Source organism: Oncorhynchus masou, chromosome 28, assembly GCF_036934945.1.
Source record: "Oncorhynchus masou masou isolate Uvic2021 chromosome 28, UVic_Omas_1.1, whole genome shotgun sequence".
In the NCBI taxonomy this organism is placed as follows: Eukaryota; Metazoa; Chordata; class Actinopteri; order Salmoniformes; family Salmonidae; genus Oncorhynchus; species Oncorhynchus masou.
In genome coordinates, this window is record NC_088239.1 from 21,272,780 (window position 1) to 21,298,628 (window position 25,849).

Genomic DNA, 25,849 nt, shown 5'->3' on the forward strand with positions numbered 1-25,849 from the left:
GACTCAGACATTTTGAGGTCTGCAGAAGTTTTTTTTTTTGTATGAGTGATGTTCAGCCTGTTCCAGTGGGGTCTTCAGAAGATAACCCCCCCGCCCCGAGCTCTTTAGTGGTCATGACGTGCGGTCGGCCGTGTAGGGTTGGGGGCCATTCAAGCTAAGCCGCAATCCGGTACTAACCTTCCCTCCACCAGGAACATGCTTGATATTGTCCTTGGAACCCAAGCGTGAGGTGACGTGGCTGAAGTCCAGCTTTTTGGAGACTATCTGAACCTACAAAGCATAGAGCAGGCAGAGAGGAAGAGTAGATTCACTGTGGGGGTTAGAGGGAGGGTCGGGTGGGGGCGAGCTGTGACGAGGAAGGAAGAGAAGGAGCGCAGAAGCGTCTAGAGGCCACACACACACAGACGTCTATTGACACACGCATGCGGGGTCCCACATCTACACCTGCCCTTTGAAGATGCTCAATTGCTACGGTATTAAAATAGATTATTGAAACAGGCATGTGAATGTATTATCACGGTGATTGTTTCACCTGTAATGTATTGTATGTTGGCGCTAACGTGTGTTGTTACAGTGATAATTACTATAACTGTGTCCGACTGCCTGAATTGTGATATTGCTATGCATACTGTATGCCCTTTTAATGGGCTTAAGTGAATGGCTGAAGTGAATGTCTCCGTTTAAAATTCACTTTGGTGATATTCTGCCATATTGACACATTCATACTGGTTGGCACATAGACGGACAATCGCACAGTGACAACATGACATTGGTACCATGAACCCACAAACCCAGTAGTTAGGTTTAGACAGGAAAAGTACTACATTTCATACAGACATCTTAGTTAGAGATCACAGCTGACAGTTAAGCAAAGGAACCACACATACACAGACAAACAGATACTAGGCAGTAGCAGGCTTAAGCTCAGATCCTTGACAGCCATAGGAGCCCTCTGGTTATCATTATGTTGTGGCAATTAGGGGGATGGAGAGCTTTCGTGGAGGTTGTGACGGAGCAGAACTCAGAAAGTCTCTCCGTCCGGATCCTCCGTCTACAGTGCAGACATACGCTACTGTACAATGACTTATCACAGCCCTCCAGCCCCTACTTTGCCACAGGGTAGGCCAACTTTAATACTTTGCTTTAGGTTCAGGACCATTTTAAAACCAGGGATATACAGTATTCGTATTGCTGTCAAGCAACATTGTTAATATGGACTCCTGGCTCTCTGGGTCTGGCTTTAGCCTTGCGTTACTGTATGAAGTCTTGTGAGGAGAGAGATTGTAGCAAGGCAGTGTGTTAGTATGCTTAGCGCTCTACCACGGACGCGTGCCTCCCCTCCGAGGGTATGCCACCTGATCTGGTATCTCATTGACCGTTCTTCCATGTCTACTGTAAACAATAACCTAACCAAATGTTTTTGAGGCGAAATCTAAGACGCAACATGAATCAGAAGGATTGTATTTCAAACGCATGATTCTTCTTCGGGTGTGGTCCGCTCCCACAAAACCTCACGTTGATGTTGGTAACTCCAGAACTGTCTGGCTGTAAAGACATAGTCACCGGTGCGCACCAGTATGGTGTCGGTCAGTCGGTGAGTCAGTCACCTAAACATCTGTTTTAGACAGCTGCCCTTCAGTCAGTCCATGCAGTGAATGAGGGATAACCAGAGATGAGTGAGTGTTTGTGTTTGTGAACAATGAAATATGGCAATAAAAAAACCTGCAAAACCACAATATTCTAACCTACAAAACAGAGGTCAGAGAGATGAACAGCTTGGAGGAAATGTATCTCACTTTAGAAGAAAATGACAAGAGGATAGAGAGACAAAGAATGAGAGAGAAAGGGGAAGAGAAGAAAGAGAGAGGTTGACAGAGAAGGAGCGGGTGAGAGACAACACAATGAGACATACAAAGAGAGAGAGACAGAAAGTGAGAGTAGTAAACAGAGGGTGAGGAAGAGAGAGATATTTGAAGAGATAGGGGTAGGTATGGGGGGTGAACTCACTTTGGCCTCGCTGGTCTCTTTGGAGGAGGAGCCTTTGGCCAGGGCGTCGCTCCTGCCAGAGACCTGGGGAGACAAGCCCCAACCTGGGTCAATACAACACACAGGACATAGGGCAGCAGGAGTCCGCAGAACTACCTCCTCTATTCTGATGCTGTATCCAAAGCAGCAGGGCTCGGTTTATTTCAGAGAACAAAGAAAATCTGCATTTTCTTTGACATGCAGTTTGGGGTCCATCGCTCAACATGTGGCACCATATGTCTTTCAACGTTGTTATAGGTCATTCCAACGTTGGACTTGGTTATGCCACCATGTTGACACTTGACAGTAGAAGTGAAGGCATAGTGTATCTGGCTAAAAAGCGTGTTAGGAGGACTTATAATGTATAAGGGGTCTCAGCCGTAGAAAAGGAAGTGAGAGGTAAAGTAGTGTATAGGTGGATGTAGAGAATGGGGTGAGATGTCAGCATGAGTGCAAGATGGTGAATTGAATCAAATGGAGATTTATGGAGGAAGTCACTGAGTTAACTGAAGTTAACTGGGAACTATTTTGGATCGCAAAGGGTAAAATATGAGACAAGCTGGGACCAGTTGTCTGGGAGAAGAAACTAGGAGGGGTTGTTAACAGGGAAAGCTCTGCTACGGGATGTGGCATTAGGAGAAGTGCACTATGGAAAATTCCGTGTTAGCTGGAGCTTCAACTACTGAACATAACCTGTCTGAGGGAGGCAAAACCATTATTAGACCAGGGGTGTCAAACTAATTTTGCCCCAGGGGCAGCATTCAGTCTTCAATGAGATCTGGAGTCCCGCACTGAAAATTGGTTGTATTTCCTTGCCGCCAGAATTTGCAAAAAATAGTCCTCTATCCATCGTTTTTGATTTTCCGATGCTCCCTAATAGTCATTTGGGTGATTATTCTCGAGCTGGTTACAGTCAAGAAACTGTATGAATGTAGGTCCATTCTTATTTATACACAGTTTCCATTGCATTTAAAAGTATATTTAATCATTTTAAAGTATTCAAGTTCATTCCCCCCCCAAAAAATAATTTGTTCTGTTAATTCATTTTTTACTCAAACCACCCAAGGACCGGATAGGACCCCCGGGCCGTATGTTTGACACCCCTGCATTAGACTGTGAACACTATCACTACAGAGCCCTACACAAAATCATCATGACATTGTCTGTAAAACAAGCCCATCTGTGAAACAATATCTATTTTACTAATATAATGACTAAAACACAACCTGACCAATAAGCCTTGGAAATATTAAACGTGGAGCCGCATAAATGATACGGGTATCTGCATCTACCACTGATGCACAACCCCTTACCTTCCCCCCTCCGGGCTGGTACTTCATGTTGTCCGTGGAGCCGATCTTGGAGCGCACATTGCGAATGTCTGGTGCAGGGGCTGTGCCTGGGCGGGAGGTGGTACGCGTGGCGTTGGCACTGCCCGTGGTGGTGCTGGTGGTGGTGGGACGGGGGACGCGGGGCACAGTCGTCTTCTTCTCTGATACTGTGGAGGAGGAGGAGGGGGCAGGTTTGGTGGTGGAGGGGCGGACACGGGGGGTGGCGCTGGTGGTGCTAGCTATAGAGCTGCGGGTGGTGCTGGTCCGGGGCCGGGTGGAGTCTGCTAGAACGGAGGGAGGAGGAGGAGAAAAGAGGACAATCAACAACCAGGTAAAGAAGCCGTTTAGATGCTAAAATACTTCAACTCAGTTCAGAGAAATTATATAGACCTGCTCTCTTCGCTACTCTTACTATTCTGTGATTAAGATCAGGTGATGGTTAATATGCTATTAGCAACAATTTGAAAACCCTTTTTGGGAACATACATCAGGCAGGTATCCTTTCTGCTCTGTAGCAACATAAACCCCAGTATGCACTGCAACGTTTATTATCCCACTTCCCAAATGTCTAACGGACATCACGTGATGAACTAAATGTACCCTGCCGAGGACTTAAGTCTTAGATCCGTCCAATCCGTCCTGAAAGAGTCTTATTTCTGAGCAGAAAGACATGCTCGGATCAGAAAATCATCCCCTCTTTATGCGTATAGTAACGGGCTTCTGCCTGCGTTGCCGGTTATGCAACGTTGAGACGTAGTGGCAGTGTCAGCAGCTCATGTCAACAGTAGGGGAGTGTAATCCTCAGAGTGTGCTGTGTTGAGCTTTTTACACTCTGCTGCTTTCTTCTCTCTCCACGACTTCACCACCTCTTTGTCCCAGCCTCATGCTTCATCTGTGTGTTCCTGCATGACACTGTCACTCTTCATTTCCTGTCTCTCTCTGCCCCCAATCCCTCAACTGGTGTTACAGTACTGTGGCTGTCTGGCTGAAGGACTAGCGCTGGAGGAGATAAGAGATAAGAGAGAAAATGGGGGGGGGGAGCGAAGAGGAGAGCTTCTGTACCTGTTGTTGACTTCAGAGTGCTGGGCTTCTTGTCCTCTCCTGGCTTGCTGTCAGTCTTTGATGCTAAGAGGCAGAACAGAAGAGATCAGAGTTCAACCTGTTGCTCCCTGTTATTGTCTTGTCAAAGTTTGTTTGGCAAAGCAGTGGAGTCACGTTGTGGAATACAGAAACAGTTTGGTACTCTGCTGGCTAGACGTCAGACACTTTGAATCACCAAAACAATAGGTCATGGTGTGTGTGTGTTTGTGTGTACGCGTGTTCAAAAATGTGTAAGTGTGCAACATAGCGACTCACCCTGTGGGCGTCTGGTTGCAGGTGCGCTGCCGGCAGTGCGGGATGCAAGGGGCGTGCGGGTCGCCGTGGCTGGTTTACTGGTTGCCGTGGTCGCCGTGGTGGCAGTGCCGTTTTTGGGGGCAGCAATTCGAGCCGTGGAGGCGGCGGTGGCCTTTGGCACTAGAGGACGCCTCTCTGTGGTCGTCTGGAGGGAGAGACAGACAGGGAATGGGAGACGTTTGGTAAACAGATACATAAGGGAGGGAAGGATGGAGCTGCACTATTCAGTTACAAATAATGGAGTAATGGAGTTTAATAACAAATAAAAGGTTGAATGTACATCATGGCGCTCTCATAAACTGAAGCTGTGGCAAAGAACCTCTTTGTTGCGTAATGTTACATTCCTTACTAAAAAGGAACATTGGATAATGTTATATTTATAAAACCACTTGCCTATCTAGTATTTGATGTACAACAAAAGCATCAGCAAATCCTCATAGAGTAATTGCTATCATATCTCTCTCATTGCCATCTGGCCAGCCTGTACTGAATCCTCTGCAATCATATCCAAGCAGGACATTCAAGGGCCAGGCTCCATGGTGTCTAAAAGTATTCCCTCAATGCACTGCTCTATAGGGCATTTTCACAACAGAGTGGGCCCTCTAGATTGCCTCACCCCTCGTGTGTTGTTTAGCCAAAAAAGAGGAGTAATTTAATTTACAAGCAATAATGTCACTGCCTGTAGTAAAACAAGCAACCACTAGAGGGAAATGGCAGATAATTCCTGCCTGGAGTGTGTATGGAACTCAAAGTTCACTCTAACAACTATGGGCCATCACATACACTGAGTATAGATCACATTAGGAACACCTTTCTAATGTTGACACCAATGCTTCCCATAGTTGTGTCAAGTTGGTTGGATGCCCTTTGGTGCCAGGCACACAAACCGGTGTGCCTGGCACCTACTCCCCATACCCTGGTCAAAGGCACTTAAATATTTTGTGTTGCCTATTCACCCTTTTGAATCACCCATGTCTCAATTGGCTCAAGGCTTAAAAATCCTTATTTCACCTGTTATCTCCCCTTCATCTAAACTGATTGAAGTAGATTTAACAAGTGACATCAATAAGGGATCATAGCCTTCACCTGGTTTCACCTGGTCAGTCTATGTTATGGAAAGAGCAGGTGTTCTTAATGTTTTGTATACTCAGTGTACAACAGGGGTGGCCATTATCATACATACGGGGCTGGTGATAGTCCAGACCTTTTTCCAACCAACCAGTAACACACCTGATTAATTGAACTAACCAAAGTCAACCACTGTTACTTCACAGGCCCACTTATATACAGTGTATGGCAAGATCTGGCTCTGAATCAACACCAGATATAACCTCAGAGTGCACAGTTCAGATTAGCATTATCAAACGAAGGCTCCAGTCAATCTTGTCCAGGAAGCATGTGTTGCATCGGAACTCGAAGGCAACAACGAGCACGCGCCAGAATCCTCAAGCAGGTACACTGTTGATAGGTCTCAACATGGTGTGTGTTGCCTTGGCGCTGATGTAAAGATTGCACTAGGAACCAGGGATAAGAAGAGAATGCCAATGCGCTGTGTGTCTGATTTCCCCATGCATAGATACACTGCCTGAGGGAGGCTTTGCATGGAAAACAGCTTGGATTTCCGCGCCGTCTCCTCATTCATTCCCCCTCTCATTCAAACGTGTCCTGCGATCTCTCGAGTCGCCCGCTCTTTTGACCTAGACTGTATTACTGTACTCCAATATTAAACAGCAGTGTAATATGTAGTTATTGGTTAGAATGCCAGCCCTGAGATTGGAAGGTTGGGAGTGCTATCCTGGGCCGAGACATACCAAGGGACTGTAAAAATGGGACCTGATCCATCACTGCTTAGCACTAAGACAGATATGGGGTAAGGCTCTGCGATAGACTAGCGTCCTGTCCAGGGGGTGTACTTGCACATCAAGCTGCCTTCCGCTACAGAAACAGGAGATGGGCTCCCATGCAAGGCTACTTAATATGCCATTAAAGGCAAATACACCCACAGGATAGAGAAGTGGCGGTACATCATGTACATTGTAGTGTGTATCTGCAGTGCTGACGGCTGAAGGTGAGAGACTTAGGTGTGGTGAGGGAAGCCTTGAGCGACTGATGCTTGGCCCTGGGTCTCTCTAGTAAATGCCAAGGGAGGAGTGATGAATGCTGGCTGCACCTCCTCTGGCCCCCTACCCTCCAGCCCGACCTTCCCGCTATTTTTTTAAAATTTTTTAATCTGTTATTTTACCAGGTAAGTTGACTGAGAACAGGTTCTCATTTGCAGCAACGACCTGGGGAATAGTTACAGGGGAGAGGAGGGGGGATGAATGAGCCAATTGTAAACTGGGGATTATTAGGTGACCGTGATGGTTTGAGGGCCAGATTGAGAATTTAGCCAGGACACTGGGGTTAACACCTCTACTCTTACGATAAGTGCCATGGGATCTTTAATGACCTCAGAGAGTCAGGACACCCGTTTAACATCCCATCCGAAAGATGGCACCCTACACATGGCGATGTCCCCAATCACTGCCCTGGGGCATGATTGAACCCTCTATGAACCCTGCACTGAGTAATCCTGCCACACAGCACCTGGGACACAAGGGCTTACTAGGAGACATGTTTAGAAGGTGGATACATTACAGGCAGATTAGGCTCCGAGCAGCACCACTGCAGTAAAACAGAGCCTTTGTCTATAGCTCCTGTGGAAATGAACATAGTAGCTGAACTAACACTTATGCTAAACAGAACTGAACCTGCTCCTTCTTCTGATCAGCAAGATGATGAATAGGAGGTTGAAAGAAATGCCATGGGAGAAGTGGTAGGTACCTCTCCCGACACAGAGACACCACACAGGGGTGGCTATGGAGGTGGAGGGGACTGCGGCTGTCCCTAAAGCAGGGCAGGGCCACTCACCTTGGGCTTGACCTCACGTGGCGCAGTGGTGGAGGCGGTGGCTGCGGATGTGGGTCGGCTGACTGTGGACGAAGGCCGCTTGGGGCCAGCAGTGGGGGTAAGGGCCTTGGGCACGGGCGTTTTTTTGTTGAGGAGGGTGGCTGAGGTGGAGGTGGAGGAAGGGGTGGGGCGTTTGGGGGCGGCAGCACCAGCGGATGCTGCCGAGCTCGGCCGCGGCTTAGCGGCGCTCAGTTTGGTTGCCCCGGCAACAGGCTGCGAGATGGAACGCACACCAGACAAATGAAGAGCGAAACAAAGAACAAAGGCGAGAAAGAAAACAACAAAACACAAGATAGTAGCAGTAGCAGCAGGAGAAAGCAGCAGAAGCAGCCTTAATCATAATCAACAGAATACCAACAAATGGAACTGCCAGCTGAACAAAAACAACAACTCTATTCAGTTACATCAAGTTAAAATCAGCACTATAACAACAAAGACCAACATCCTTTCCTTGTTCTTCATATTGTTGATTATGACAGATATTACTTCATTCTGTTAACTTCAATAGTCCTATCTCACAACTATACGTGGCTTTAAAAGTAGCAAAAAAAGCGTTAGCAGCATGAGTGATGTATGATTTGATAATGTTCCTCTTTAAATCTAGACTGTGGCCTACCTTGGTCTTCTTGTCTGGACTGGGCAGGTCCTTGCTTGGTGCGGCACTGCTCCCATTGGTCGAGGGTTTACTTGCAGGTTTTTTGGCCTTATCAATGGTCTCTGATTTCTTGTCCATCTTTTTCTCCGGACTTTTCAGCTCTTTTTTCTCCGATTTCTCCACCTTAACCTGCTTGTTTAATTTCTGAGCCAGCTCTGTTTTCTCTGGCTTCTTATCCTCCTTCCCAACGTTGTCTTTGGGCTTCTCAACATTTTCTGTTTCTTTCTCACCTGTTACTGTTACCTTTCCAACATGATCTGTCTTCTCCTTGTCAGGCTGTGTTTCCATCTTGTCAGGCTGTGTTTCCATCTTGTCAGGCTGTGTTTCCATCTTGTCAGGCTGTGTTTCCATCTTGTCAGGCTGTGTTTCCATCTTGTCAGGCTGTGTTTCCATCTTGTCATGCTGTGTTTCCTTCTTGCCAGGCTGTGTTTCTTTCTTGCCAGGCTGTGTTTCCATTTTGCCAGGCTGTGTTTCCATCTTGCCAGGCTGTGTTTCCATCTTGCCAGGCTGTGTTTCCATCTTGCCAGGCTGTGTTTCCATCTTGCCAGGCTGTGTTTCCATCTTGTCAAATGTGTCCAACTTTACCTCTGTCTCCGGTTTCTCTGGGGTCTTCTCCATTTTTTCAATATTCTGTTCAGTCTCCTCAGGCTTTTCAACCTTGTCCATCTTCTCTACTTTGTCAGTTTTCTCTACCTTGTCTGTGTTGTCGCCCTTATCCATTTTATCCACCTTCTCTGGTTTTTCTTCTTTGTCTACCTTTTCTGCCGGCTCCAGCGTCTCCGTTTTCTCTGCCCTGTCCATTTGACCCATCTCCTCTCCTTTGTCCAGTGGTCCTGCATACGCCACCTTCACTGACGCCTCAGTCTTCCCAGTCGAATCCTTCTTCTCCACTTTATCGAGCTTATCCAACATGTCAAATTGGTCCAACTTCTCAAAGTGGTCCATCGTCTCCTCTTTCTCTGGTTTGTCCATCTTCTCTGATTTGACTGTGTGAGAGAGAGAGAGAGAGAGCGAGAGGAGAGAGAGAGAGAGAGGGAGAGAGAGAGACAGAGAGGAGAGAGAGCAAACAACATATTTTAGAATCATACCAATCATGTGAATGACATCATCATTAATACAAAGAACCAAATGCCTTGCTGACCTCAAGTACCTCCACAGACAGGCCAGCGACCAAACCGGATGACATTAATGTCATTTGAAGTGATTAACCACTATACACACACACACATACGATATCCTATAGTCCCAAAGTCATGCTCAAAGGCATGCAAAGATCAATCTCTGCTGAAGTTTGAACAAGTGAATCACCTTTGATAATGGAATGAATCAACAGTAGCTCAGGCTGATTACATTTTTTGGACACACAGGAAGTCTGGAGTGGAATTATCCTGTGGGCGAAGCCTGATTTAGAGATGGCCATTGACCCTGGCAATCAACCAACCAGCAGAGCTGAGGAAAAACCATAACCAATGACCATGACCATCTCTCAATACGGTCTACACAGACCGACAGTCAGGCAGACAGACCGACAGTCAGACCGACAGTCAGGCAGACCGACATTCAGTCAGTCAGACAGACTGACATTCAGTCAGGCAGACATATCGACAGTCAGGCAGACAGACCAACATTCAGCCGGGCAGACAGATCGACAGTCAGGCAGACAAATGCACACACACACACACAATCTCATTTGCATTCCAGAGACATGTATGCATACACCAACATATCTACGCAGATACACATACACCGGCACACAAGACAAACACACAAACTCAATTCAATTTCATTTGGAATACATATTGCATTACTACATAGTGTCGCTTTGAACTCATTCCACCAACCCTACTGTATCTTCAAGTGTTTTCAGTAAGGCCAGAACAGACTCCACAGACAGAAAGTGGCAGTAGTTTATAAAGACCCTTTGGTCACCGCAAATGTGTTATGGTGCTTTGCTTGCCTAGTAAAGTATGGTTGTCGAGTAAAATATGGCCGTGAGAGTGTGGAAGGCCAGCCTGCCTGTCCTGCCACATTAGTCACTGAGCAGCTGTGGGCTGGACACACAGACATGGCAGCCTGAGGGGTGGACACAGCTAATTCACCATAGCACAGGCACCCAGAGATAAAGATGAGAGGCAGCCTATTAGCCTAAACACAAGCTCTGCGGCCTTGATACTTTCACTGAGTATAATAATAATCATCAAGAGGACAATAGTGACACAGTGTTCTAGCAAAGTGCAGTATGTGAAACACAATCCCCCACCTAATTCACTCTTTTCTCCCGGACATATCCCTGAAGCTCTGCCCCCTCCCATCCCTCTAGCTGTCAGCGCCGCCCCCTCTCCAGAGGCAGCTCATCCTTCACCTCCTCTCTCACTCCTGGGTGCCTCAGTAGAGGGCAGGCCATCTGGGGTACTGCCCCGCTCCACACCAGAGGGCCCCAGGCCCTTAATGTTCCCACAACGCCTCAAGCTCACACGGTAGGAATGATGCTCAGAACCAAAGTAGTAACTGACATTAGATGACATGGAAAGGACTAAAAGTATGTGGACACCTGCTTGTCAAACATCTCATTCCAAAATCATGGGCATTAATATGGAGTTGGTCCCCCCTTTGCTGCTATAACAGCCTCCACTCTTCTGTGAAGGCTTTCCACTAGATGTTGGAACATTGCTGCAGGGACTTGCTTCCATTCAGCCACAAGAACATTAGTGAGGACACTGATGTGGGGCGATTAGACCTGGCTCGCAGTCGGCGTTCCTATTCATCCCAAAGGTGTTCGATGGGGTTGAGGTCAGGGCTATGTGTAGGCCAATCAAGTTCTTCCACACCAATCTCGACAAACCATTTCTGTATGGACCTCGCTTTGTGCATGGGGGCATTATCATGCTGAAACAGGAAAGGCTTCCCCAAACTTTTGCCACAAAGTTGGAAGCACAGAATTGTCTAGCATGTCCTTGTATGCTGTAGCGTTAAGATATCCCTTCACTCGAACTAAGGGGCCTAGCCAGAAAAACCGCCCCAGACCATTATTATTCATCCACCAAACTTTACAGTTGGCATTCGGGCAAGTAGTGTTCCCCTGCCATCCACCAAACCCAGATTAGTTGGTCAATGGCGGTGAGCTTTACACCACTCCAGCCGAAACTTGGCATTGCGCATGATGATCTTAGGCTTGTGTGCGGCTGCTCGGCCATGGAAACCCATTTCATGAAGCTCCTGACGAACAGTTATTGTGCTGACGTTGCTTCCAGAGGCAGTATGGAACTCAGTAGGGAGTGTTGCAACCAGGGACAGACAATTTTTATGCGTTACACGCTTCAGCACTCCCATTCTGTGAGCTTGTGTGGCCTACCAGTACGCGGTTGAGCCATTGTTGCTCCTAGTGGTTTCCAATAACAGCACTTACAGTTGACCAGGGCAGCTCTAGCAAGGCAGAAATTTGACTTACTGACTTGTTGGAAAGGTGGCATCATATGACGGTGCCACGTTGAAAGTCACTGAGCTCTTCAGTAAGGCCAGTCTACTGTGAATGTTTGTCTATGGAGATTGCATGGCTGCGTGCTCAATTTTATACACCTGTCAGCAATGGGTGTGGCTGAAATAGCCGAATCCAGTCATTTCAAGTGGTGTCCATATACTTTTGTGTATATATAGTGTAAATGTCAATGGATTGATTGGAAAAGCCATGACAATGACTAGACTGATGGTACCCCCGGCTTTCAGTCCAGTTATAAGGAATGTCAATAGTTATTATTCTGTTTATTTGTACTATATTGATATAATGATACGGAGCTACAGGGATTATCCCATTAAACACCTGGACAAGAGGACGGCCTAATGAAACCACTACACCACAAGATCGCAAATCCTCATTGGCTAAGCGCAAATAGCTCAGTCCTTTTAAAATAGAGCGGTATCTTGCTGGCTAAATAACCAACTAAATCAATATTGTTCCAGAGATTTGTGGAGTTATACAGCCATGCATAATATCTCAGCTGTGCAGTGTGTCAGCGTCAACCGAGTTAAACTGTTAATCCACCATTATAAACAACCCAAAATGAGGATTAGATATCGTAGACTTTCATATTTCCCCGCTATTAAGCATCTGCATTACTTGACCTTTGGATAATATTGCTGGGAGAAGTCCACTGAAAGTAGTGACTGTACAACCTGTGGGAGTCTATTCAAAACAAAGGACAAATACCATAGAGCTATCACTATGGCCACATTCAACCCTTAATATCTAGAAACTGAGGAATCCTGTATCCTCCCATTAGCTTAAAAGTCTATTAGCTACACTGTGATGACAAATGGTGAAAAGGCTCTTTAGCAGTGTTAGCGATTCCGCTAACAACGCCTCCCTCACATCAGCATAATCAGTCAGAGTAAACCCCAGAGGAAGCAGGATACCCATTTACCACTGACCCCGCTTCAATTACTTCAGACCTAAATCCCTACCTTTGTATAATACATTTTCAAGTGTTTTGTCTAAGCACCCAAATGAGAGATTGGAGAGGGCAAAGGGCTGCCTGAAGTGGGGGATCGTGGGGGGGGGGGGGGGTAGACGCCATACATAACTGGGTACAGTGCTCCACAAACTTCAGAAGGGAGGACAACAGTGGACAGCCAGAGAACCCAATAGGTGGACTAATATAATGGAGGCACAAAACAAAGTGCTTACCCAAATCCAGTCAAGCTACACGACAAGACAAAGGGAATGGAAGGAGGCAAGGCACAACAACACGAGGCTTCGTCTCTGTAGTCCACAGCTTTAACAGACTTAATAAATCATATATAAACTGTATATCTTAATTAGCTAAGACATTGGAGATCCAATAGACTTCTACTGACCCCAAACCCATTATTTGGTTGATTTATGAAGCAGTATGAAGAGCCACCCTCAAAACAACCTCATCAACTCTGCTCCCACTCTTCTCTCCTTCCCAGCCTGAGAAAGCCTGTGAGAAGCTTTAGCACGGTGGATTTTCAAGCTACATTCACGAGGTAATTATGGATTACCCGGTGAATACCAACAAAGGTGATATGCAGAGTACTCCGAGCGCGCTGGGACCTATAAAGCCGCTGAAGCCAACATACTCAAACAACCTCAACAGCCAACTTTGTGTCTCAGTCTCCCCACCACTGAGCAGCAGGGCTAAATGTAAACAAGCAGCCATTTTGAACCCTCCAGTAGAAGGGAATTAATACATCATGAATGGAGCATCTGATTAGAAGCATTCATCACTCTTAGAGCCTATGACGCTGATATCATTGGGAGGGAAGACATTTTCTGGAGATATGATGACATTGTGGCGGTCACCCGTGAATCCATTATATCTATCCCAATAAATCTCACAGACAGCCGCCTGGCACCCTCATCTCTCATTTCAGTTAGCCAACTAACACAGTGGGAGACAACTCTCAAGTCTTTTCTATGCCGGGTCAGTTCATTAGACCACACATTAGCATAGACACAATTCAAGCTCTGTTAAGGTGGCTAAACAGCCTTTAAACCACTTTTATGGTCTTTTTAATTAAGATTTTTTTTTATGGCAGAAAAACATGACAGCGATAAGACAACATCTCCACATGGATGTTGAGACCATCGGATTGCTTCTTATCATTTTCAGAGTCGCATCAGATAAGGAAAAACCCTCACTGCTCCAACACTAACACTCAAAACTACCAATGAAGTAACTGTCCAGTGAAAATCTCATTTTAAAAGTTAATATTCTGTTAACTCATAACCAAATAATGTTGTTGACTTATCCTATACTCGTATTTGTGGCCAAATCATGAATTGGAGAAGGAAAAAAAAACATTTCAAAAACACCACAAACTTGTATCTCAAACAGACGTTTAAAAAATGCTTGCCATTTCCTCATAGAGGATGATGTTATCCTCCAGAAGAGGATGAGCTGGCCAGCTGGCCAATCAGCAGTCTAGTCACATGAATATTTTTAATGACCGGTATTTGCCCACACCTTTCTGTTGTTGGTGTACGCCCACACCTTACCAACACACACACATTTTTAACATAATAATTACCATTTTTTTGGAAGGACAATTATTTCACTCATATTGCAATTAATTATAAGTCATATTTCATAGATATCTGGAGACACTGGACAGTTACTTTAAACAGGCATAACCTGACCATTTTCTTGGGTATTTCTCTCTGGTTCCTCAGATGACAAGATCAATCCTCGAGGCGAACGTGGCCTTATTAAAAGACAGTCATTACCTCCAGCCTCACCCGGAAGCCGCTACGAGGCAGAATCCTTGACAACGTATCTGTGCCTTCCAAAGGAACGATCCTCCTTAGTGACTATTCTCCACACGTCAAAGAAGCTGCTGGCCGCCTATGGAATGTTTGGAGTGATTTAGTGAAAGTGGATGCCATTGCGTTTCACTGTATTTAACTGTCAGAAAACGGAGCCTTTCTTTGTTCATGTTAAGCTGCTCACTTGGTGTGTGGCTCAGGTGCGGATCTCGTCACCACAACGGCTTGTATCCAACAAGGCAACTTCAAAGGCAGAAATAAACGACAAAACCCAGGCTATTAATCAAAGTGATTCCATACGGTGTCAGGTTGGACAGGCAGCTTTTGGAAGGACTTAGGCATTACCTACTGTAGACTGGCATGACACCTGACATGTACACACAAGGATGATCCACATTGACCATGGAAACACTTACGGGGTCCTCTCTGGATTGGATGTATTTCTCTCTCTGACACACACACACAGCGCTACCACTGCACCGCAGCCTTGACTGCAAGACATGTCATTGCAGAGGGATTTATCTAATCTACTCTGTATGTGACGGAGGTCAGGAAAGTGTTGCTAATATATGAGCCTAAAGTATCCATCACATCCAGACCTGAACCTTCCTCCACTCCCCCTTTCAGACAGTAGTGCATTGTGTCCTTGGTAACTGCATGATCATATACAGTAGAGTGGATCTGACTTAAGCGCGGAGAGGACAAAACAAAACACTTGAGCTGGGCTGATGAGATCTGGAAGGTTCTACAGCTTTCTGTCCCCCTGGGTAACAGGCTTCTTACGCACAAGCGTACCCACATCGATCACTTACTCACAGAGACATATGCATGCGCACAAAGTGAGAGCCACATAGGAACACTGAGACAAACGTTTGAACGTGTCAAAATATCTTAAGCATAATGGCATAAGTAGAAAATGATTCATGCATACGAATCACCTTTACGCATTTGACTCCTATTTTAAAAGCTTGCCCAAATTGCAAGTGTGTTAATAATTGAAACAAACTTTTTTATGGTATTTTTATGGATGTTGAGGTCACAAACATGGGTAATTCTTCTTTTAATTGTATTGACGTAAGGCTAAATTAATCTGAGACAAATGGACGCAAAGAAAAACACTCACACACTCAGTACCACACATTTGTGCACACAAGAAGAAACACAAACAGAAGTGTGTACAGAAACAGACCAACAAAGCCCAGAGTCTTTACTACAGAGCACTCATTACGGGCCACATTCATCCTTCTGCTTAGTAGGAGATAAGGAGAGCAACATTGGGTGACAATTATCTGTTTCGTTCTGGGGAGAAACATCCCACTATGACTCCAAACCATGAAGAAAGACACTTAAATGATTCAAAGCCTGTTTGAGTACGAGTTCCTTTGTCTCTCCACGCTGCATCTCTCCTCCAGTATCATCTCCTAATCCCTCTCTCCAAATGGGGGAGGGGGGGGGGCGGCGGAGAGAGAGAGAGAAAGAGAGAGAGAGAAATAAAAAGAGGGGGCTGGATGGAACTGAGGTAGTCAGTAAAAATACATTCAGGCTGATTCTTATACTGGGACAAACTATTTTTTTTCTCTCTCTATATGACTCTGTGTATCTCTCTCTCCCGTCTGGAGCCAGAGATGGCAAATCTGTTTATCGATATTTCCCACACCCCAATTGGGGAGCCAAGGCGAATGCCTGAACAGAGCTAGCCGGCCGACGTGTGTGTGGATTCATTAATGTGCACGCTCCACATGAACACTTTTTACACGTGCAAACTGCCTTTGAATGACCTTGTCAAGCCAGTGCATGCTCACACACACTCTTCCTCTGACCAGTTCACACACTCTCATTCTGAGCTCTCCGGGACGCTGGCCCTTTAATGCTCCAGCATCCACGAGGCAGATTGCTGGCACACTTTAGCGACAGACAGACAGACAGAGAGAGAGAGAGAGAGAGAGAGAGAGAGAGAGAGAGAGAGAGAGAGAGAGAGAGAGAGAGAGAGAGAGAGAGCGGGCGGTCATTAAAAGCGACGAGTGAAGAAACAGACGGATTTTGTTGCTGGGTTTACATCTCCAGTGACCCTGTTCGGCTAAGGGGCAGGAGTTATCGGATGTGACCGAGGCCATCTTGGCTCTGCCTCTCCCCCACTCCTCCCAGGGGACTAATGACCGTGTCGGTGGCCAGAGAGAGCGAGAGAGGCCAAGTCTAGCTCTGGACTCTGGTCTGTGGTAATGAGCTGTGTCGGCAGCATGACCCAGTCCCACATTCCCGGTCCGCTGACGGTCACCTAGATATAGTACATCCGCATACAACACGCTTAGTGAATCACGTGCAAAGTGACAAGTACACTCCTGCTGCACATACACCAGCAAGCAAAACACACACAAGGCTACACTGGGCATATACTGTACTATGCCATCAATCACTATACCATCCTTCAGAAACTCTCCCTCTCTCCCTCCTCCTTCCCATTCTCTTCACACTACTTGACTGGCACCTCAGACTGGTGGAAGCAGCTCAGTTGTAAATCAGACAGTGTGATGCCACATCTTCCCCCTACACACAATCTGGGCTGTCTGCAGTCTGCAGGCCATTTGAGGAGGCCATTGCCAGAGGGCAGCGCTAGTAGCAGCCAGATAGCATCACCATTACCTACCTTCCATTCTGGTGAAAGGACTGGTAGTAACCATGCCTTCACCAAAGCCGGTGCCAAGGTTGGTACTCATACCTGCTCTCAAGCTGTTGTCTGGGTTGCTACCCATACCAGCGCCAAAGCTGGTGCCTGAGTTGGTGCCCACGTCTGCTCCAACGTCAGTGCCAAGGTTGGTATCCATACCTGTGCAGATGTTGGTACCCATACCCGTGCCAATGCCGGTTCCTGGGTTTGTGACAATGCCCAGGCCGGTGCCCATCCCGCTGATGGCCTGGCTGCTGAGGGGTACAGGCAGCAGCACGTCCTGGTTCTTGTCTGCCCCGGGCCCCTCGAAGATGCCCTCTAGAGGTGAGAGAGGAGAGCTGCCCCCACAGTCTCTCATTGTGGGGAAGGGTGAGAAGTGTAGGGTGGGCTCCTGGTCCTGCCTCAGGTCGGAGCGGGTGGCGCCTGCAGCAAACAGAGTGGGGGGCAGCTGGTCGTCCGAAACAGTCAGTGAACGCTTCATGGCAGAGTGGCAGGAGCGGCGCGGACCGCCCATGGGCGTTGTTAGCTCATCCAGCCCAGCTCCAGGGTAATGGTCGGGCAGCTCCAGGCTAGAGGGTACCGAGAGGTGGGAGCATTCGGACATGGCCCGCCGCAGAGCCTTCCGCTGCTGGTCAGCACGCCCCATGAAACACGGCTCAAGCTCCACCTCTTCCTCCTCCTCGTCCTCGCTCTCCTCCGAGGATCCCTCTGTCATTTGGAGGCCGCCTAGTGCTGATGCGCTGTCCTCGTCGCCCCTCTCCAGGTAGTTGTCATTGACAACACCGATGACACAGTAATTAGGGCTGGCAATATTCTGGGGTGGAAGGGTCTTGGGGCTGGACTCTGAGAATCCAGGGTTCCACACACCGGTGCTGGCTGGGGCTGGTATGGGCGGGCTAGAGGGTGAGGGTAACTCCATGCGTCGAGCTGGGGAACCAGGTACGGGGGGATGTAGGACCCCATTGTTCCCACAGCTCAGAGGGGAGGGGGAGGAAGACACTTGGCTTTCTGGGCTCTCCCCAGCGCTGCCTAACCCCTGACAGCCCCCCCTGCCAGGTACCTTGAGATCCGCATCCAAGCCAACACCGGTTGACGGGTCGAAGAAGCACAGCTTGTCCTCGTCGGTGAGTCCCGGGGCCCCACCGAGGCTCCTGGGAGGCCCCATGTCTCCATGCTGCCAGTCCCAAGCCTGGGGGGCTGTGGCGGGGGCCATGGAGGGGACCTTACACAGCTCACTGTACTCTGAGAACGGAGAGCCAGGCGGCTGGTTGGAAAGAGAAGACATGCTTTCCCTCCTTTCTCACTCTCTCTCTTTTCTCCTCAGGCTACGTTTCTCTGTCTTCCGGTTGTTCTCGTTCCCCTGTGTGTTATGTTTTTTCTTCTGGTTAGGATGCACAGGTGGGGTCTGTCTCGGCTGCGGTAGGGCCAGTGAGGAAGGCGATCGTGTGTGTGTGTGGTGTAGCCTCTCTCTGTGCCTCCTCGCTCTCAATTGACCAAGAAGCACTGTGAACTGGGCTCCTCTTTCTCTATCGCACTCTCCCTCCCTCCCTCCTCCCTCTCACTCACTGACAGCCTTTTGCATGGCTTTTGGTCATGTGACTCGAGTGGCTGCTCATTCGCTGCTGCCAAATCACAACTCCCTCCCCCTGTGGTGGAGTGTACATCCCCCTCCTCTCAGTTTTTTTTCTTTCTCTCTAAGCTTTCTCTTTCTACCCCAGTCCCACCCTCTCGCTCATCCTTCTCCCCAGGCAACACACAACCCCAGGGAGATGAGAGGGAGGTTTTGGGGCAGCTGCTTTAGGGGAGCATGTTTGTAGCTAGGGCATCTCTCTCGCTCTCTCTCACAGCAAAATGATCCATTTCTTGGTAACATATCTCCATTTGACCTCACCTCACTTCACACATTCACTCTGTGTACCTCTCTCTGAAGCTCTCACACACTGTGTGTCTCTGAGCCAGACAGCCAGTAGTGTACCCTGGCAGAGGCCTCTGTCGAGCAGAGTCAAGTCAAGCCTGGCCCCTTTGTTAATTGTGTTAATGACTTTGTTGTGGGCACTGTGCTTACCCTTACTCTGCAGGATGTGTGTGAGAGAGAAACATTTTGAATTTGAGAGAGAGAGAGCGAGAGAGATGGTGGATGTATCTGTCTGTGTGTGAGAAGGGGATTGTTTGTGTGTAAAGATAACACAGACTCACAGTCAGCCTAGTCACAGTAGGACAGAAGGGGGGGGTAGGAAGGATAGCGGTAATGAAAGAGGGATGTCAGATATATGAAAACCACCGCCTCCCAAAAGCACCGTAGATGCCCGTCATCCCTGATCTCGTCACGCAAAGAAAACGGAGCTGAGCAGTGGAGAGAAAAACCACGCTCAAGAAGAGATGAACTTCTGACACAAACGCAAACACATCGTCTGTGTGAAGCCTTTGCCTGGCTTCAACTCTGCAGGGACGAGCCCTCAAGATTTTAACTGCAACGAGAAGGCACACACTCTGACCTGACTTCACTCTCTCAACCCTGAATCACCATGAGGTCCATTCTGTTTCAGTCTCACCCAGACTCTGCTGCATTACTAAAGGCATATTTTGAAACTGGAGTACAGTGGAAACATTCTCAGTCCACATCCCGGTTGAATGTGTACAGTTGAAGTCGGAAGTTTACATACACCTTAGCCAAATACATTTAAACTAAGTTTTTCACAATTCCTGACATTTAATCCTAGTAAAAAGTCCCCGTCTTAGGTCAGTTATTATCACCAATTTATTTTAAGAATGTGACATGTCAGAATAATAGTAGAGAGAATGAATTATTTCAGCTTTCATTTCACATTCCCAGTGGGTCAGAAGTTTACATACACTCAATTAGTATTTGGCAGCATTGCCTTTAAATTGTTTAACTTGGGTCAAACTTTTCGGGTAGCCTTCCACAAGCTTCCCACAATAAGTTGGGTGAATTTTGGCCCATTCCTCCTGACAGAGCTGGTGTAACTGAGTCAGGTTTGTAGGCCTCCTTGCTCGCACATGCTTTTTCAGTTCTGCCCACACATTTTCTATAGGATTGAGGTCAGGGCTTTGTGATGGTCACTCCATTACCTTGACTTTGTTGTCCTTAAGCCATTTTGCCACAACTTTGGAAGTATGCTTGGGGTCATTGTCCATTTGGAAGACCCATTTGTGACCAAGCTTTAACTTCCTGACTGATGTCTTGAGATGTTGCTTCAATATATCCACACAATTTTCCTCCCTCATGATACCATCTATTTTGTGAAGTGCACCAGTCCCTCCTGCAGCAAAGCATCTCCACAACATGATGCTGCCACCCCCGTGCTTCAAGGGCCTCCCCCTTTTTCATCCAAATATGACGATGGTCATTAAGGCCAAACAGTTCTATTTTTGTTTCATCAGACCAAGGGACATTTCTCCAAAAAGTACGATCTCTGTCCCCATGTGCAGTTGCAAACCGGAGTCTGGCTTTTTTATGGCGGTTTTTAAGCAGTGGCTTCTTCCTTGCTGAGCGGTCTTTCAGGTTATGTCGATATAGGACTCGTTTTACTGTGGATATAGATACTTTTGTACCTGTTCCTCCAGCATCTTCACAGGGTCCTTTGCTGTTGCTCTGGGATTGAAGTGCATTTTTTTGCACCAAAGTACGTTCAACTCGAGGAGACAGAATGCATCTCCTTCCTGAGCACAGTCAAACACCAGGCCCCAGGACACGACCGTTCCAACCCCAAAACATCCCCTTCTAAGCTTTAAGTGTCAGCTGAGAGGTCAAAATGAATTACCACCCGTCTCAGCCAGAGTGAAGGTTTACTCTGGGCTACAATGAACAGTTCAGCTCAGAGTTTAGTAAAGTGGGGAAAAATGTGATGGGCAACAGGCTCTGACAAATTTACATCTCTGGTCTGTGTGAAGCTTCTGTGGCTTCGGAAACAAAAATAGATGTATTGTCCACAGAAACACACACCAACACACAGAAACACACGCCTTTACCAGTCATCCAGGCCCCCAGCACTGGGGCCACGTTACATAAGTTCCAGTTGAGTCTGCTTCTGCAGCTCAGAGTATGAAGCTCTGACAATAGACACCAGGCCAGGACAAACACAATGAGACGGATCAGATCAGACACAATCACTTCAGATGCTAATCACAAGCCGAGTAGCTACTATAAAAAAAAGTGGCCGCATACACACGGATGTGTGGTGAATGAAGCAAACCATAGATTTGCAATGTGGAAAAACTGTTTTTATAAATAGTACTTTGCAGGATTCTTCAATGTGTTTAGACAACATTGTCAACCATTCATGATCACGTCAGAATTGCTTAGTGTATTTTGTAGTGGTGTCCTGTACCTGCGTACATCAAGAGTCGAACCTGGTAGTGGAGTGTAGAGAAGGGTAGTGTAGGATAGGGTAGTGTAGTGTAGAGAAGGGTAGTGTAGGATAGGGTAGTGTAGTGTAGAGAAGGGTAGTGTAGGATAGGGTAGTGCAGAGTAGGGTATTGTAGTGTAGGGTAGAGTAGAGTAGGGTAGTGCAGGGTAGGGTAGTGCAGGGTAGGGTAGTGTAGAGTAGGGTAGTGCAGGGTAGGGTAGGGTAGTGTAGAGTAGGGTAGTGCAGAATAGGGTATTGTAGTGTAGGGTAGTGTGGAATAGGGTAGTGTAGAATAGGATAGTGTAGTGTAGGGTAGTGTAGAGTAGGGTAGGGTAGTGTAGAGTAGGGTAGTGCAGAATAGGGTATTGTAGTGTAGGGTAATGTGGAATAGGGTAGTGTAGAATAGGGTAGTGTAGTGTAGGGTAGTGTAGAGTAGGGTAGTGTAGTGTAGAGTAGGGTAGTTCAGAATAGGGTATTGTAGGGTAGTGTAGAGTAGGGTAGTGTAAAGTAGGGTAGTGCAGAGTAGGGTAGTGCAGGCTAGGGTAGTGTAGAGTAGGGTAGTGCAGGGTAGGGTAGTGTAGAGTAGGGTAGTGCAGAGTAGGGTAGTGCAGGGTAGGGTAGTGTAGAGTAGGGTAGTCCGGAGTAGGGTATTATAGTGTAGGGTAGTGTGGAGTAGGGTAGTGCAGGGTAGGGTAGTGTTAAGTAGGGTAGTGCAGAGTAGGGTAGTGCAGAGTAGGTGAGTGCAGAGTAGGGTATTGTAGTGTAGGGTAGTGCAGAGTAGGGTAGTGTAGAGTAGGGTAGTGCAGGCTAGGGTAGTGTAGAGTAGGGTAGTGCAGGCTAGGGTAGTGTAGAGTAGGGTAGTGCAGGCTAGGGTAATGTAGAGTAGGGTAGGGTAGAGTAGGGTAGTGCAGGGTAGGGTAGAATAGGGTAGTGTAGAGTATGGTAGTGCAGGGTAGGGTAGTGCAGAGTAGGGTAGTGCAGAGTAGGGTAGTGCAGGGTAGGGTAGTGTAGAGTAGGGTAGTGTAGGGTAGGGTAGAGTAGGGTGTGTAGGGTAGAGTAGTGTAGAGTAGGGTAGTGTAGAGTAGGATAGTGTAGAGTAGGGTAGTGTAGGGTAGTGTAGAGTAGGGTAGTGTAGAGTAGGATAGTGCAGGGTAGGGTAGTGTAGAGTAGGGTAGTGTAGAGTAGGGTAGTGCAGAGTAGGGTATTGTAGTGTAGGGTAGTGTAGAGTATGGTAGTGCAGGGTAGGGTAGGGTAGGGTAGTGTAGAGTAGGGTAGTGCAGAGTAGGGTATTGTAGTGTAGGGTAGTGTAGAGTAGGGTAGTGCAGGCTAGGGTAGTGTAGAGTAGGGTAGTGCAGGCTAGGGTAGTGTAAAGTAGGGTAGCGTAGAGTAGGGTAGCGTAGAGTAGGGTAGTGTAGAGTAGGGTAGTGTAGAGTAGGGTAGTGCAGGCTAGTGTAGTGTAGACTAGGGTAGTGTAGACTAGGGTAGTGCAGGCTAGGGTAGGGTAGTGTAGAGTAGGGTAGTGTTAAGTAGGGTAGTGCAGAGTAGGGTAGTGCAGAGTAGGTGAGTGCAGAGTAGGGTATTGTAGTGTAGGGTAGTGTAGAGTAGGGTAGTGTAGAGTAGGGTAGTGCAGGCTAGTGTAGTGTAGACTAGGGTAGTGTAGACTAGGGTAGTGCAGGCTAGGGTAGGGTAGTGTAGAGTAGGGTAGTGTTAAGTAGGGTAGTGCAGAGTAGGGTAGTGCAGAGTAGGTGAGTGCAGAGTAGGGTATTGTAGTGTAGGGTAGTGTAGAGTAGGGTAGTGTAGAGTAGGATAGTGCAGGGTAGGGTAGTGTAGAGTAGGGTAGTGTAGAGTAGGGTAGCGTAGAGTAGGGTAGCGTAGAGTAGGGTAGTGTAGAGTAGTGCAGGCTAGTGTAGTGTAGACTAGGGTAGGGTAGACTAGGGTAGTGCAGGCTAGGGTAGGGTAGTGTATAGTAGGGTAGTGTTAAGTAGGGTAGTGCAGACTAGGGTAGTGCAGAGTAGGTGAGTGCAGAGTAGGGTATTGTAGTGTAGGGTAGTGTAGAGTAGGGTAGTGTAGAGTAGGGTAGTGCAGGCTAGGGTAGTGTAGAGTAGTGCAGGCTAGGGTAGTGTAGAGTAGGGTAGGGTAGAGTAGAGTAGGGTAGTGCAGGGTAGGGTAGTGTAGGGTAGTGTAGAGTATGGTAGTGCAGGGAAGGGTAGTGCAGAGTAGGGTAGTGTAGGGTAGGGTAGTGTAGAGTAGGGTAGTGTAGGGTAGTGTAGAGTAGGGTAGGATAGTGCAGGGTAGGGTAGTGTAGAGTAGGGTAGTGTAGAGTAGGGTAGTGCAGAGTAGAGTATTGTAGTGTAGGGTAGTGTAGAGTAGGGTAGTGCAGGGTAGGGTAGTGTAGAGTAGGGTAGTGCAGGGTAGGGTAGTGTAGAGTAGGGTAGTGCAGAGTAGGGTATTGTAGTGTAGGGTAGTGTAGAGTAGGGTAGTGCAGGCTAGGGTAGTGTAGAGTAGGGTAGTGCAGGCTAGGGTAGTGTAGAGTAGGGTAGTGTAGAGTAGGGTATTGTAGTGTAGGGTATTGTAGTGTAGGGTATTGTAGTGTAGGGTAGTGTAGAGTAGGGTAGTGTAGAGTAGGGTAGTGTAGAGTAGGGTAGTGCAGGCTAGGGTAGTGTAGAGTAGGGTAGAGTAGAGTAGAGTAGGGTCGTGCAGGGTAGGGTAGTGTAGGGTAGTGTAGAGTATGGTAGTGCAGGGTAGGGTAGTGCAGAGTAGGGTAGTGCATTGTAGGGTAGTGCATGGTAGGGTAGTATAGAGTAGGGTAGTGTAGGGTAGGGTAGTGTAGAGTAGGGTAGTGTAGGGTAGTGTAGAGTAGGGTAGTGTAGAGTAGGATAGTGCAGGGTAGGGTAGTGTAGAGTAGGGTAGTGTAGAGTAGGGTAGTGCAGAGTAGAGTATTGTAGTGTAGGGTAGTGTAGAGTAGGGTAGGGTAGAGTAGTGTAGAGTAGGGTAGTGCAGGGTAGGGTAGTGTAGAGTAGGGTAGTGCAGAGTAGGGTATTGTAGTGTAGGGTAGTGTAGAGTAGGGTAGTGCAGGCTAGGGTAGTGTAGAGTAGGGTAGTGCAGGCTAGGGTAGTGTAGAGTAGGGTAGTGTAGAGTAGGGTATTGTAGTGTAGGGTATTGTAGTGTAGGGTATTGTAGTGTAGGGTAGTGTAGAGTAGGGTAGTGTAGAGTAGGGTAGTGTAGAGGAGGGTAGTGCAGGCTAGGGTAGTGTAGAGTAGGGTAGAGTAGGGTAGTGCAGGCTAGTGTAGTGTAGACTAGGGTAGTGTAGACTAGGGTAGTGCAGGCTAGGGTAGTGTAGAGTAGGGTAGTGCAGGCTAGGGTAGTGTAGAGTAGGGTAGTGCAGAGTAGGGTAATGTAGAGTAGGGTAGTGGAGGGTAGAGTAGGGTAGTGTAGAGTAGTGTGGAGTAGGGTAGTGGAGGGTAGGGTAGTGTAGAGTAGGGTAGTGGAGGGTAGGGTAGTGTAGAGTAGGGTAGTGTAGAGTAGGGTAGTGTAGGGTAGTGTACAGTAGGGTGGTGGAGGGTAGGGTAGTGTAGAGTAGTGTAGTGCAGGGTAGGGTAGTGTAGAGTAGGGTAGGGTAGAGTAGTGTAGAGTAGGGTAGTGCAGGGTAGGGTAGTGTAGAGTAGGGTAGTGCAGGCTAGGGTAGTGTAGAGTAGGGTAGAGTAGAGTAGAGTAGGGTCGTGCAGGGTAGGGTAGTGTAGGGTAGTGTAGAGTATGGTAGTGCAGGGTAGGGTAGTGCAGAGTAGGGTAGTGCATTGTAGGGTAGTGCATGGTAGGGTAGTATAGAGTAGGGTAGTGTAGGGTAGGGTAGTGTAGAGTAGGGTAGTGTAGGGTAGTGTAGAGTAGGGTAGTGTAGAGTAGGATAGTGCAGGGTAGGGTAGTGTAGAGTAGGGTAGTGTAGAGTAGGGTAGTGCAGAGTAGAGTATTGTAGTGTAGGGTAGTGTAGAGTAGGGTAGGGTAGAGTAGTGTAGAGTAGGGTAGTGCAGGGTAGGGTAGTGTAGAGTAGGGTAGTGCAGAGTAGGGTATTGTAGTGTAGGGTAGTGTAGAGTAGGGTAGTGCAGGCTAGGGTAGTGTAGAGTAGGGTAGTGCAGGCTAGGGTAGTGTAGAGTAGGGTAGTGTAGAGTAGGGTATTGTAGTGTA

General features: G+C 47.5%; 1 protein-coding gene across 6 annotated transcripts in view; it reads right to left on the bottom strand.

Annotated features, from left to right (window-relative positions):
* Positions 1–25,849, bottom strand: part of LOC135517353 (microtubule-associated protein 4) — a 134,310-nt gene that overhangs the window by 10,594 nt on the left and 97,867 nt on the right. For 3 of the 6 annotated variants that reach the window (XM_064941570.1, XM_064941571.1, XM_064941568.1), the window contains 7 exons: positions 8,317–9,341; positions 7,662–7,913; positions 4,713–4,896; positions 4,419–4,481; positions 3,339–3,640; positions 2,008–2,070; positions 178–270 (listed from right to left, as the gene is read on the bottom strand). In XM_064941570.1, coding sequence (XP_064797642.1) covers positions 178–270; positions 2,008–2,070; positions 3,339–3,640; positions 4,419–4,481; positions 4,713–4,896; positions 7,662–7,913; positions 8,317–9,341 — 1,982 coding nt within the window. The remainder of the gene's footprint in view (positions 1–177; positions 271–2,007; positions 2,071–3,338; positions 3,641–4,418; positions 4,482–4,712; positions 4,897–7,661; positions 7,914–8,316; positions 9,342–25,849) is intronic. The other 3 variants (XM_064941569.1, XM_064941573.1, XM_064941572.1) reach the window with 3 other exon arrangements.